At 39.4% G+C, this 12,920-nt stretch overlaps 2 protein-coding genes across 2 annotated transcripts; one reads left to right on the forward strand and one right to left on the reverse strand.

Moving 5' to 3' along the window:
- The first annotated feature begins 476 nt into the window (after positions 1-476).
- On the forward strand, positions 477-6,600 carry LOC104588044 (aspartate carbamoyltransferase 1, chloroplastic-like). The gene is made up of 6 exons (XM_088894633.1): positions 477-707; positions 1,288-1,895; positions 2,030-2,169; positions 5,532-5,705; positions 5,852-6,088; positions 6,191-6,600. Exons 2-6 carry the CDS (start codon positions 1,337-1,339, stop codon positions 6,296-6,298), a joined length of 1,218 nt encoding a protein of 405 aa, XP_088750759.1. The 5' UTR covers positions 477-707; positions 1,288-1,336; the 3' UTR covers positions 6,299-6,600.
- A 949-nt stretch (positions 6,601-7,549) lies between these two features.
- On the reverse strand, positions 7,550-12,462 carry ALE1 (PA-domain containing subtilase family protein). Its single transcript, XM_010245864.2, has 10 exons — positions 12,205-12,462; positions 11,851-11,995; positions 10,897-11,294; positions 10,412-10,507; positions 10,235-10,304; positions 9,694-9,976; positions 9,218-9,558; positions 8,841-9,108; positions 8,420-8,692; positions 7,550-8,123 (listed from the first exon to the last, which is right to left on the reverse strand). The coding sequence occupies exons 1-10, from the start codon at positions 12,393-12,395 to the stop codon at positions 7,708-7,710; spliced, it is 2,481 nt and encodes an 826-aa protein (XP_010244166.1). The 5' UTR covers positions 12,396-12,462; the 3' UTR covers positions 7,550-7,707.
- Positions 12,463-12,920: the final 458 nt, after the last annotated feature.

Here is a 12,920-nt window from a genome sequence, read left to right on the forward strand (position 1 = left end):
CAACGTTATTGCTTATTGTGGTTATGGATGTTTCGTGTTCGATCTTCGATGTATAATTGTATATAAGTATATTTATTAATTAATTAATTTATTAAATATTAATATAAAATTATAACTTATAATATAAATAATATTAAGAATATATAATTATAAAATTAAATCGATTTTTTTGGTTAATCGATTTAGCATATATGATAACCAAAATAAAACCCGAAATATACAAAAATCGAATAACAAAACCCGAACCCAACTGAAAAACCAATTAGGCTGAACCATTTAAATCGAAATCGAAATTTCGGTTCGATTTTTCGATTTTATCGAATTATGCTCACCCCTAGCTAAAACCCGGCCCAATTCGCCCGACTTGCACCCGTAGTTAGCGTTTCTCTCGACCCGATATAATCCGGCCCAATTTACACTCGGTGAGGGTGAGGTGACGACTCTACTTTATTCCCATGCACGCGCAATACCAACTTGAGACGAGTGGCAACTGGTAAACGAAAGAACACACAGATTTTTCCTCCAAAATCCCTTTCTTTTCCTTTTCCCGAGGTTTTAGGCTTTTATTCATTTTTATTTATTTACTTTTTTTTTCTCGCATTATTTGTTCGAAGGTTCCATCTTTGCAAGTTCAATCCTGTATCTGTTCGCAGCAATAGGGTATAGTCGTATAGACATTAATCCGAGCTCGTTCTCATCTTGCAGAGGTATCGTATTCTGGGTTTTCTCCCTACCGTCCTTCTGTTCTTAGTTTGATTTTGTTATTCAAGCCTCACTACAAACACTTGGGTCCTATTTTCTTTTTCTTCCCCTCTTATTTTCCTTTTTTTTTCTCTTTCTTCTCTATTTGACGGGTTGAATCTCGAAGGAGATGAGCTTCAGGCTTTGTTTTAGGTTACAGATTGGCCGATGACGCTTGAATACTTTTCTTCTTCGACTCTTCTTGTTAGAACTTTTCACAACAGGCCTGGCAGAGATTATACATATTTTAGTTTTTGTTTGCTGTTTTTTTTTTGTGATATTATCCTGTCAATTTATTTTGATCAGATTCTTTTGATTCACGGCACCTTGTTTCATGTATTCTTCATTTATTTGTTCATTTGGTTTAAGGATAACCAGTTCCTTCTGTAGTTACTGATTTTTAGTGTTATAGAAATTACCAGTCTCTTTGATGATTAAATTGGGTTGATTCAGTATGTTGAAATGGTGGTTGATCATTCGGAAGTTGGAACCACTATTCCTAATTAGTACAATCTGTCTAAGGTTGAACTCTGTATTATTTTCTAGAGGCTCTGGAAGAACACCCAGGAGTATTTAGCTGCTTCTTTCCGTTGCAATGGTCTCTTCGTCTTCAATCTCTACTTGTTCCCTCAATGACAGTGTATTTGTTCGAAGAGCAGCGGCTGTTTCTGCAAACCAATGCCAGCAGGAGTGTAGGTACTCCTCTTCAAGACTGATATCTAAACGATCACTTCTTTCTCAGTCAATTTCAGTGTCAACTCGCTCAAGCGGGTTCCTTTCCATTGAGCAAAATACTGGAAGAACCTCACAAAGAAGCAAAGGCCGATGTCATGCCTTGGAGCTGGAGGTTCAGAAATCATCTCCATTTTCTGTAGGAGAGAAGTTTCAACTTGATGATGTGATAGAGGCTCAGCAGTTCGATAGAGATACTCTGAGTGCCATATTTGAAGTGGCACGCGAGATGGAGAAAATTGAGAAGAACTCCCCTGGTAGCCAAATTTTAAAGGGTTATCTAATGGCTACCCTGTTTTATGAGCCTTCCACAAGAACTAGGCTTTCCTTTGAGTCTGCCATGAAAAGGTTGGGTGGAGAAGTTTTGACAACAGAAAATGCACGTGAGTTTTCATCTGCAGCAAAAGGAGAGACCCTAGAAGGTACTGGTGCATTCTTGTATTTATTTATTTTTTTCTTTAACTTGTTTATTTATTTATTTACATTTTACATTGTTGGGGGAAGTTGGGAATGGTTTTAATGCTGTGGGGTTTTCATTTGGGATCTTGATCTGCAGATACCATAAGAACTGTTGAAGGATACTCGGATATTATTGTGATGAGGCACTTTGAAAGTGGTGCTGCCAGAAGAGCAGCGGCTACAGCTAATATTCCTATTATTAATGCTGGAGATGGTCCAGGACAGCATCCAACACAGGTATTGCTAATATGTTGACCAATGGAGTTTATCTGCTAGAGTTCTTTGGATATTTTGGGGTGCTAACTGTGTATATCCATCTTAGCCAGCCTTGAACCGAAAAATCTAATCTTGTAGCATATAGCAAACATAGTGATTTATGAGCATCATTTTCTATGTAGTATAGGCATAACAATTTTTTAGTGAGAAGGCTTAGGAGTTTATTTCTAAGCTTTGAATTGATAAGCAAAATGCTAAATTCTTAACTGTTAGAAACCTAAAACCTTCCTCATGTCTTGTTTTCCTTGTCTTAAGCAAATAACATGGATTTCAGCAAATCCCACATGACTGTATGGTGTGGCTCTTGCAAGTGGCTCTTTTGTCAGTCACCTAGTTTTGTCTCTTAAAACAATTTTTTTTTTTCTTTTTTACTTTTGGTAATTCTTGTTTTTGGTGGTCCATTATTTCATGATAGTACCTCGGAGGGCTAAGTAAAAGGAGCAAATTATTATGGAAAATGTGCCTGGCTGCAATATTTGGATTCTATGGAGTGACAGAAACGATAGAGTCTTCAAAGGTCAATCCAAATCAGAAGAGGAAGTAATGAACAGGTTGGCAGGTGATATTTGCAAGCCTAGGCATCAAGGTGGTGTAGTCATTAGACCACTCATGCAGGTTAACATGGCTCTTCTGATCAAATGGATTTGGAGATTTGCTACTGAAAGAGATGAACTTCGGCAGTTTAAAAGCAAATATGGTGAACTAGCTTTTGTGTGGGAATCTGGACACCCTACTGAACCTTACAGCACAGGTCTGTCGAAGGAAACCATGCAAAACAGAGATTCCTTTTTCAGCCTATTCTCCTTCAAACCAGGTTCTGGTGAAGGAATACTGTTTTGGAAAGATAGGTGGTGTGGAGATAACCCTTTTTGCCTCTCTTTTCTGGCATTTTTTGTTTTGGCTCAAGATAAGGATGCCCAAATCTGTTGACTGTTTTGAAGAGCTTGCAAATCAGGTTGTTTGGTACCGAAGACTTCGAAGAAATTTTGATGATTGGAGCCTTGATTCTTTGACAGCCTTCTTACAGTCCCTTGAACAAGTTAATCCCCAACCAGGTGTGGAAGATCAGATTTGGTGGCCGCATTTTAATTCTGGAATTTTCAGTCAATTTGATGCTACATACCCTTTTGGCTGTGGGTGCTGAAACCCTGCTTTGGATTTGGATTTGGAAGCAAAAGATTCCCACCATTGATATTTTAAGAAGGAAAGATCTGTACCTTGTCAATAAATGTTATTTGTGTGGCATAAATGAAGAGAATATCCTGCATCTCCTAGTAAACTGCACTTGCTCAAAGGTCTTGTGGTTTCATGCTTTGGAATTGTTTGGGTTGTCCTGGGTCAAACCTCCTGATGTGGAGTCTCTGTTCTCTACTTGGAGAATACACGCTTTCAGTAGAAGGGGGATAGCTCCTGACATGTGGTGCTTTTTGCAATCTATTGGTGCATCTGGAGGGAAAGAAATTACCAAATCTTTGAAGATGTCTCCCTGTCCATCAAGAAGCTTTGTGGCAAGGTCGAGAGGACTGTTCTAAAGTGGGCCTCGATCAACAAGATGTTTAGGGGACTAAAGTATAGTCATTTCACTGATCATTGGGGTTCTATTTTGAGGGATGACTCCTTTTCTGGTTGATGTTGTTCTTTGTATTATGATTTTCCTTTGGCATCTGTATGCTCCCTTGTAAAATCTCTCCCTTTACAGCCTTTTCGTTCACTGTATCTATTGAAACTATTACCACTTTCCCAAAAAAAAAAAAAAAAAGAAAGAACAGGCTTGTGGGCATCCTATGTTCATGGCTTGGAATCCTCAAACTCTTTCAAGGAATACCTTATAGCTCTTTTTTTTTTTGATGGAGAATCTCTTTTTGTAAACAGAATGCATAGAAATGCTTAACTCTTTGTTTCTATTTTAGCACATTCCTACTGTACAGTTACAGTCCCTTATTGTACATGGGTCTTTCTTTTATAGATCAATGAAATACTATACTTTACCTCTTCAAAAATAAAATCGTGATGGGCATCTTCTTCATGATGCTTACCATATTAACATTTGTGAAGAACCATCAAGTCTGAGGTCTTTCTTTTATAGTCATTGACTTTGCATTTCATACATTTTATATCCATGATACCAAAATTCATATTTATTGGTATTGATCATCATTATCCAAGCCTTGCCCCAACTATATACTGTTGCCTATATGGATCCTGTTCTGCCATTCTGTGCTGTTTAGTGCCATATCCATTGTTAAATTATGGGTCCTTAAATCATTTCTTACTACTTCAACACATGTCCTTTTTTTGCTTGCCCCCTAGCTCTTCTAACCCCTTCAACTTGTAATATAACACTTTTCTTAGTCCACTTTCCTTCATTTTATCACCTATTGGAGACTCCTAGGTTCCTTTCAACAAGTTCATTTCTGATCTCATGCTTTCTATTTTTTCCTCTGATCCATCTCAACAGTTGCATTTATTGGTACTGATCTGTTATTCATTTCGTGTACTTTTTTTCCTTAAAGCATATGGAAGTAGTGCTCTTGCAATTTTATCTTGGTTTGGAGCTTATGCAGAGAAGTCAGGGCAGTAAATTTGATGTGCATGAAACAAGATTACCTTCCTAATCCTACATCGACTCTCCGTATTTGAACTTTTATACCAAGGGTTCTTGCCTATTGGGACCACTCTTTGGAGAAAGAGTTGCAATGTCCCACTTATGATTGTGATGGAGCTCATTTGGTGGCATTTCCTTGGCATCAGTAGCCAAAACACCCTGAAACATACAATAGTGAATCCATGTGGAAGGAATTTCTATCGTAAACTGAACACAATTGGTCTTATGACTTTAATGCGTCGTTAGAAGTTGTCAAGTTCATTTAAGTATCACACCTGCTGTCATTTAATTGGGTTTATGTTTTAATAAAAATTGTTTTTATGTTTCCAATAAAAAAAAGTACCACGCCTGCTCCGAACTGAAAGTAGCAACTGTTGGATCTTGTTTCATGCCAGCACCCACCAGGAACCAACCACAAAAGCAGAATGACTACCATAAAAATGCAGTCAGAAGAGTGTTGACATATAAGAGTAAATATGCTTTTGTTACCAAACTTGGGTTCTTTCATCAATATAGGATATATTTCATTTTTTTCTTCTCTTTTTTTTTCATTTTTTCTTTCTTTTTTTGGCCTCATCACTCTTTCATTTTTCTTATCTTTTGGTTGGATTCATTTCTTAGTTTGGAATTTTTATGCTATAAGCCCATTGTTGGTTACTCGGTTGAAATGCTAAACTGATGAAAGTCACTGATCAAGTCTTCAGTATTCACTGTTCAGGCACTTTTGGATGTATACACAATTGAGAGAGAGATAGGCAAACTGGATGGCATCAAAGTTGGTCTTGTTGGAGATCTTGCTAATGGAAGGACAGTCCGTTCACTGGCATATCTGCTTGCCAAGTACCAAGGTGTTAAGATCTACTTTGTCTCACCAGATGTGGTAAAGATGAAGGTACTAAAAAAAGTTTCAGTAAACCAAGTGTTTTTTTTTGGTGGTGATTCCCACCTCAGGATCACTGATATCATAACTTGAAATACTTCTTGTCATAAAGATAAACTTTGGAAAAATCAGGAATATGGTTTTCTTGTTTCCTGTAGGATGATATAAAAGACTATCTCTCATCTAAGGGGGTTGAATGGGAAGAAAGTGCAGATTTGATGGAAGTGGCATCAAAGTGTGATGTAGTCTATCAGACTCGCATTCAGCGAGAAAGGTTTGGTGAGAGGACTGACCTGTATGAAGAAGCTCGAGGGAAGTATATTGTGGACCTGGATGTGTTGGGTATGATGCAAAAGCATGCTATTGTCATGCACCCCCTCCCAAGGCTGGATGAGGTAAACATATGATGTATTGATACCATTTATAATCATAATCACAATCATTCTTAAATGCCTTATTTGGTTTGCTTATCAAATTATTTTCATGATATTATGTAGATTACAGTGGGTGTTGATGTGGATCCTAGAGCTGCCTACTTCAGACAAGCAAAGAATGGTCTCTACATCCGGATGGCTCTTTTGAAGCTTCTGCTTGTTGGCTGGTGATGGATGCTGGATCCTTTATGCTTTTCTTTTTGTTTGCTAGCCAATGCTTGCGCACTTTATGCTGCTTATGCCCAGAATGGTAAGTTACTTGACTTGTTTATTGAAGGAAGTTACCCTCTTCCACTTCCCTTTCAATAACACTAGTTCATAGCCCCTTCACCATTTACAAGCACAAGTTGGCAGAGACATTATTCAAACAGCTGGCCTGAGCCCTGAACTCAAACATTTGGCTAATTTGGCTGGTCAGAATTGAACATAATAGATAATTGAGAATATAATTTAGAAGGCTATGATTATTATTATATTCGCAAGTTCAGATGGGTATGATAATCTAAAATATTTCTTTTAGGAGCATATCTGGAAATACATTTCTTTCAAGGACTAAACGATTACAAGTGTTTGCCATTAGGGCAAAACAAGATGGAGTTGCTTCTTGTTACTGTGTTCTACTTGACAAGATTGTCCTTCATATTGTTTTATTTAACCACATTGGGCTGAAAAAAATTGAAGGTTGTTGTCAAGTATCAACTGATGAGCAGTGACTTATTGTTTCAATTACACTCCCTAATTTTCAATTTCTCCTCCAGTAATCGTGCTTTATGTTTCAATACTGTTACTTTTAATAGTTTCTTGATTATGCTATTTGGACTTGGGAGGGAAAAATTACATTTGTCTCCACTTTTTTTTTGGGTGGGCGTCTCCTTCACTTCATGGTTTTTATTTCTGCTCCTCTGTGTCTCACCGTCCATATCAACTCACTCGTGTTTGCATCTAACCTCACATCAATTACTTGTGCGAACTCAACACAGATCACAGATGGCCACCTCATCCTAAAAACGTCATATGCTAAAGTTGATTGATTGGCATCATTGAATTCCAGATGATCCATATGATCACCAATCTTTCCATCATTGAATTCCAACCTTAGTTGCATTTGCAATACACAAACTTGTTAGACAGAATACCACCCGGTGTTCCTATTTATGCACCAACTGACCTCTGTTACATACTGTTCTTCAATACTGGTTGGAGGTCTAATGATCCACATGAAAGCCTTTAGTAGGTTAAAAGTTGAATTTAGTTGCTAGATTATGTTATGGCGATCCTGTTCGGTTGAGTCAAGTCTGTTCAGTAATTCAAGGATTCGATTTTGCCCAGAGATGTTTTTGGCTGGCTGAACAGTGAGTGCTAGTCTGCATTCCAACATTCATGCCGTAATTGTGCTTCGTAATAGTAACATTGTCTCTGCACTTGGAGGAAAAACCACTTCTTATTTAAGGAAAATGAGAGTCATGGTTGAATGTTTACATTGTTTAGCATTGGGCGATTTCTTTTTTATTTCTCTTTTAAATATTAAATTGTATAGGTGGTTTTTTTATTTTTCCTTTTTGCATGCATTAGCCTCTCATTTACAAAGATGTTGAAACGGGAAAAACTGATAAGGGTATTCTCACTATGTGATCTAAATTTCCCGTGAGAACAATCTCGCCAAAGCTGAAAGTTTTGAGGGCTTGGACCACACTGATCCCGATTTCCAAATCTTGGGTTCCCTGTGGAGCTATGGTGAACAAAGGTGGGTTTATATGGACCAGAACCCCTTTCGGCGGTCTCACTGAGCACAAGTATGTCTCTGTCTTGCTTGCCACATTCTTGACACTTCGTTGCACTGACTGGTATCTGACCAATGCCGATATGGTTATTGAGGGGAGATTGAGATCAGATGGCTTGGCAAGTGAGTGATTGCATGATACTCCAGTAGCAGCTTTGACAGTAGCAGGATCAATATTGGGCAAGGAGCATAAGAAACCGATATAGTCTTCAAAACCTGCTTTATGCCAAACGTGAGCTCAAGGGCTCCCAAAAGAACTGAAGCTACAACAGTTCAAATCATGAATGACAGAAATCTTATGGGTTCTTATGCTTGTTCCTAGAGTTAGAATTATCTCAATTGGGTTGCTGTGTCATTAGGTTCAAAGCACGACTGCATCGGTGAGCCTTGTCTTCCAACCTTTGACCACAGAGCGATCAACCCTATATATATATATATATAGAGAGAGAGAGAGAGAGAGAGTTTTAGACTTCACGTCTTCACCTTGATAATTGAACGAACAAGCTAGCTACCTGATGGGAAGACAAGGCCTGGATCCAGTGCACGCGCTGGGTTGATGAGACCTGGGCCAAAATCGAAAGGAGTGGAGGGATATAATCCATTGATATCCGGTCCTTGTGCCAAGATGGGTTTCCCTTGGTTGTCATTCTTGGACGCAGTAGTGGAGATAGCGGAAGCAATCATATCCGGTGTCCATGAAGGATTGCTTTGCTTGATGAGTGCTGCAATGCCCCCTACATGTGGAGTTGACATGCTAGTCCCAGACAACAGCGCAAAATTGTATCCTACAAAGTACAAACAAATCGAGGCAACTCACTAATTAAAATAATATAGTTTTGCATTTAAACCCATGTCTTCTGCATCTTAACATAGCAGGATATTCTGAATCGTTAGCTAGCTCCTTAATTCCTTAGTCTTTAGTCCTTTCCTTACCTGTAAGAATGGGATCCAAGGCGCTGACAGGGCTCCAAGCTGCCCATACGAGATCTCCAGGGGCGAGAATATCAGGCTTGAGTACATCTGTTAGGTTCCCACTTTTGTCAACGATGTCAGGTCCTCTTGATGAGAATAAGCTAACAATGGGTGCCCGCCCTTGGTAAGAAGCAATTCTTCCCTCTCTAATGGCTGCGTTTCCACCAAATTCAGTGACAAGTCCACACTGATCCCTCTTTGTTGTCCGTTGGTAGTAGTCCAGGAGGATCTAGGACAATCAAAATGCAACATAAAGAAGTACAGCAAGAGTGATGTGTGAGCTATATATATCTCTACAGTTGAGACCTGATCAGTAATGTTAACAGAAGCATATATACCTGTGTATCAGCTATTTTGGGGATGACGATGCCCGGCACAGAGAAGGGAAGGGGCTGTGCAACGAAATCTCCATAATCTGGGTTGGCTACAAAAACAAAACCCGCTAATCCTAGCACCCTTGCAGTGTCAATGATGGCGGTGATAGTCGACGTTGCATTGGCGAAGCCTGCTGAGAAGGTGCAGATAACAATTCTGCCCTGCACAACCGTCCGGTCAAATGCCTCTGGATGCTGACACTCCTCAATATATTCTGGGGTCATTGGGAAGGTTCTATTTGCCTTCATTGCATCCTTTGCCAAGACCAGCTTATATAGAAAAATCCCACCTCCAAAAGAGGGTCCTGATTATTAACAGACAAGCAAATTCAATATATGAGGAAATCCAAATATTAAGAGAGCTCAGAGCTGTTTTAAGTTTCAGGTGATTGATCTCTTTCGCTTTTAAAAAATATATACGAGCTAAAGCTAACATTTACCTGATAACCCAACGCCTCCGATCCTTCGACCATCACCTAGAACAAGGGTGCCAGGAAAACTTCTGTCAGTGGTGCAGGCAGCTACACCCATTGCCCAAGGACTGTAGGACACAACGGTGGATGGACTCGGCCCCTTATTCCCTGCAGCTTGCACCACGAAAACTCCAGCTCGTCGTGCGAATAACATGAAAATGTCGAATACATTCAGGAAAGTGAGTGTATCTTCAGGAGGGTCATCTGGTCCAACTGAAAGTACTAAAACATCCACTCCATCTAGAACTGCCTGCAGTAGTAATACATATTGCCACCATAATAAGAGCACTAAACACTTTCAGAGGTCCCACAGAAATGCCGTTTTCTGATCTTACAAGTTACACCCTTTCCTTCTTTTGAAATAACTGATGAATTGGATGCCGGTAGTTCATGTGCGTATGAAATTAAATTCACAATGAATAAGCTCACATCCACATACGTCTTGATCAATTAGTTTTAACCATCCAACGAAGAATAATTTATAGAATTAATTAAAGAATGTTCTTACTTGATCAATTGCACAAACCACGTCTGCTAGAGTTCCGACGCTAGGAAAAATTGCCTTGTATACAGCAATTCTGTTTACATGGAACAAAGACATGATTCCACGTACGCCATCAGTTGTTGTTCACACTGGTTCCTGAGAACTTCGATATATTCAGAAACAACCCAGTTATAGTCATACCTGGCTCGTGGCGCCATTCCACTGGCACGGCCGTAAAAGAAGCCATTCACGACTACTGGGACTCCAAAATTTCCGGCAGCAATCGAGGCAACATGGCTGAAACAGTAGATTGATTGATACTAGTGTCTCATAAAACATGCGACTATATATGGAAGCTCTTGTGTATTCTATACGCAGAATACTAAGTTACGTTTGGGTAATTGATTTAGAATCCGTTGGGGGAACCATGACCTAAAGCTAAGTAGTAATCCTAACCATATTTGATTTGAAACAAGCTAGAACTATTATGATCCTTCAGCCCATTTCCTGCCATCAGGGACAAATCAGATAGTACTGTTCCTCTTCAATGCCACAGACCCAGAGTTCATAGTTCAGAACTTCAGATCATGGCAATAATATCATAAAACCAGATCATGCCTATAGTTTCAGTCAAGTTAAGACGTATATAAGTGAATGTAGTTCTCTGAAAACATGTTAAAATTTACCTCCCATGACCAACTGCATCCGTGGGTGAGAGGAAGTCTATCGAAGCGTTGAGAGGCGCGGTTGTTTGAGCTCCAGCTGAGAAGTACCTTGCTGAGATGATCTTACCATTGCATGCACTCTCAGGAAAATGAGGACCCGTCTCGCAAGCACCCTTAAATCGAGAAGGTTTCGTGGTGAATGGATTTAAGGGATCATAGGCGAAGCTGGGGTGGGTTGGGTCGATGCCAGTATCAACAACTCCAATAACTATGCCTTCTCCGGCATTTCGCTCTCCTCCTTCTTGAGTCCATACTCGTTCAGGTAATGAAAGGAACTCAGGAGTGTAAGTTGTCATCAATTGGGCACCTCTATCCTTCTCCACCAACTTCACTCCCGGAGTCATTTTGAGCTTCTTAGCCTGACATTTTACACAAAGAATATGGTAATAGTTTTGGTACTTCAGTTGACCTGGCCGGTCCAATCATTTGAACCATGCATCACCCAATCATGATTCTGGCCAGGCCACAGGCTGCAAACTAATGTGGCATGGCCTGATCCTCCGGGTCAATTTTAAAACATTGGTTTATGGGGGAAGGGGCAACGCAAAACCCTAATGGGGTGTTTGATTTGACGGAAAATAAGAAAGAGAATTTAATAAGGAGGAATTCTCTTTTCTCTCATTTTCTATCAAACCAAACATAACTTAACGCATGTTTTAAAAGAGAAAGGCTACTCTTGTGCATTAATAAAATTTCACCGCTATCTTGCTTTCCCAATGAGAATGTGCCCACACCCATTTTGTCAAAAATGAGGATGCAGCCAAATCAAAAGATGAACTTCAGACGTGTGGATTGGCCGGCTTTACTTCTCATCCTAAATCGGACGACATTTGATTTACACCCATAAAAACAAAACAAAACAAAAGAAAGCAAATTAAACAGTGATCAAAACTGAGTACGTAGAATATTAATGACCTGAGAAGGACTGGTGTGAACAGCAAAGCCATTAACAATATGTTTGAAGCTGTAAAGCTTTCTATAGCTCCCGACCTCCAGAGTGGCCTGTAGAAGTTGGTCATGCGAATCTACCAAGTGCTTTGCATGAGCCTTGAAAGCTTCACTAAAAACATTCAAAGTACGTAGTATACATGAAGTAAGTGAATACCTACCAGGGACGCTATCTCAACAGTTCTAATTTAATTATGTTACAAATAAAAACAATATTAGCATCTATCTATGACACTTGCTGCTGAGATTTTCTATTGACAAACGATGAAATCTTTTAGACCCAAAAAGAAAACATGAAGTCTTCATCATCAGTTCCTCTACCTGTCTGGGTCCAGTTTCTTTCCATGGAGGTGATCAGGTGACGAACCTTGGTGGAAGGCAACAGGGTCTCCTTCCATTAAGACTAGGTATATTGCTGGCTCTTCTGCTGCTAAACCCAGGATGAGAATCATGGGGAGAAAAAGAACAACCACATGCCTCCATGAAACTAAGATAGTTGCAGTGCTTGCCATGATTACAGGTGCAACTACGCAGATAGGTTTCGTTCATTAGAGGAGGTGGGGAAGAAGAGAAATTCCGGTTATAAACAATGCCATCATCGGATCTCATACTTAGCCACATGGTTAGTGTGAATAAAGCTACTGGACTTGCTGAGCAACTTAAGGAAAAGCAGTATCAGCTAATCACGTGTCCAGTATGAATTTAGGTTGTTTGAATCGTCAAGCAAGTTAACCTTGTAACCGTTATTATTATTATTATTATTATTATTATTATTATTATTGTCGTTTATTTAATCAATTTTCAGTTAATGCACGTAGAGAGAGAGAGAGAGAGAGAGAGAGAGGCTGTATGTGACCTTAGTTGGAGAAAACATTTCCCGCGACCCCAATGAAACAAACTCATACTTCGCCATCTTGTAGATATGAGGCTGCAATGTACTGTGAGTAGGGTAATAGTAGAGAATGTGAGTAGTAAATCTGTCCACCCAATGAAATGCGAATACACCAATCACAGCGTTTGAAATAAAAAATATATAC

Source organism: Nelumbo nucifera, chromosome 1, assembly GCF_055504915.1.
Source record: "Nelumbo nucifera cultivar China Antique chromosome 1, China Antique-T2T, whole genome shotgun sequence".
Classification (NCBI taxonomy): Eukaryota; Viridiplantae; Streptophyta; class Magnoliopsida; order Proteales; family Nelumbonaceae; genus Nelumbo; species Nelumbo nucifera.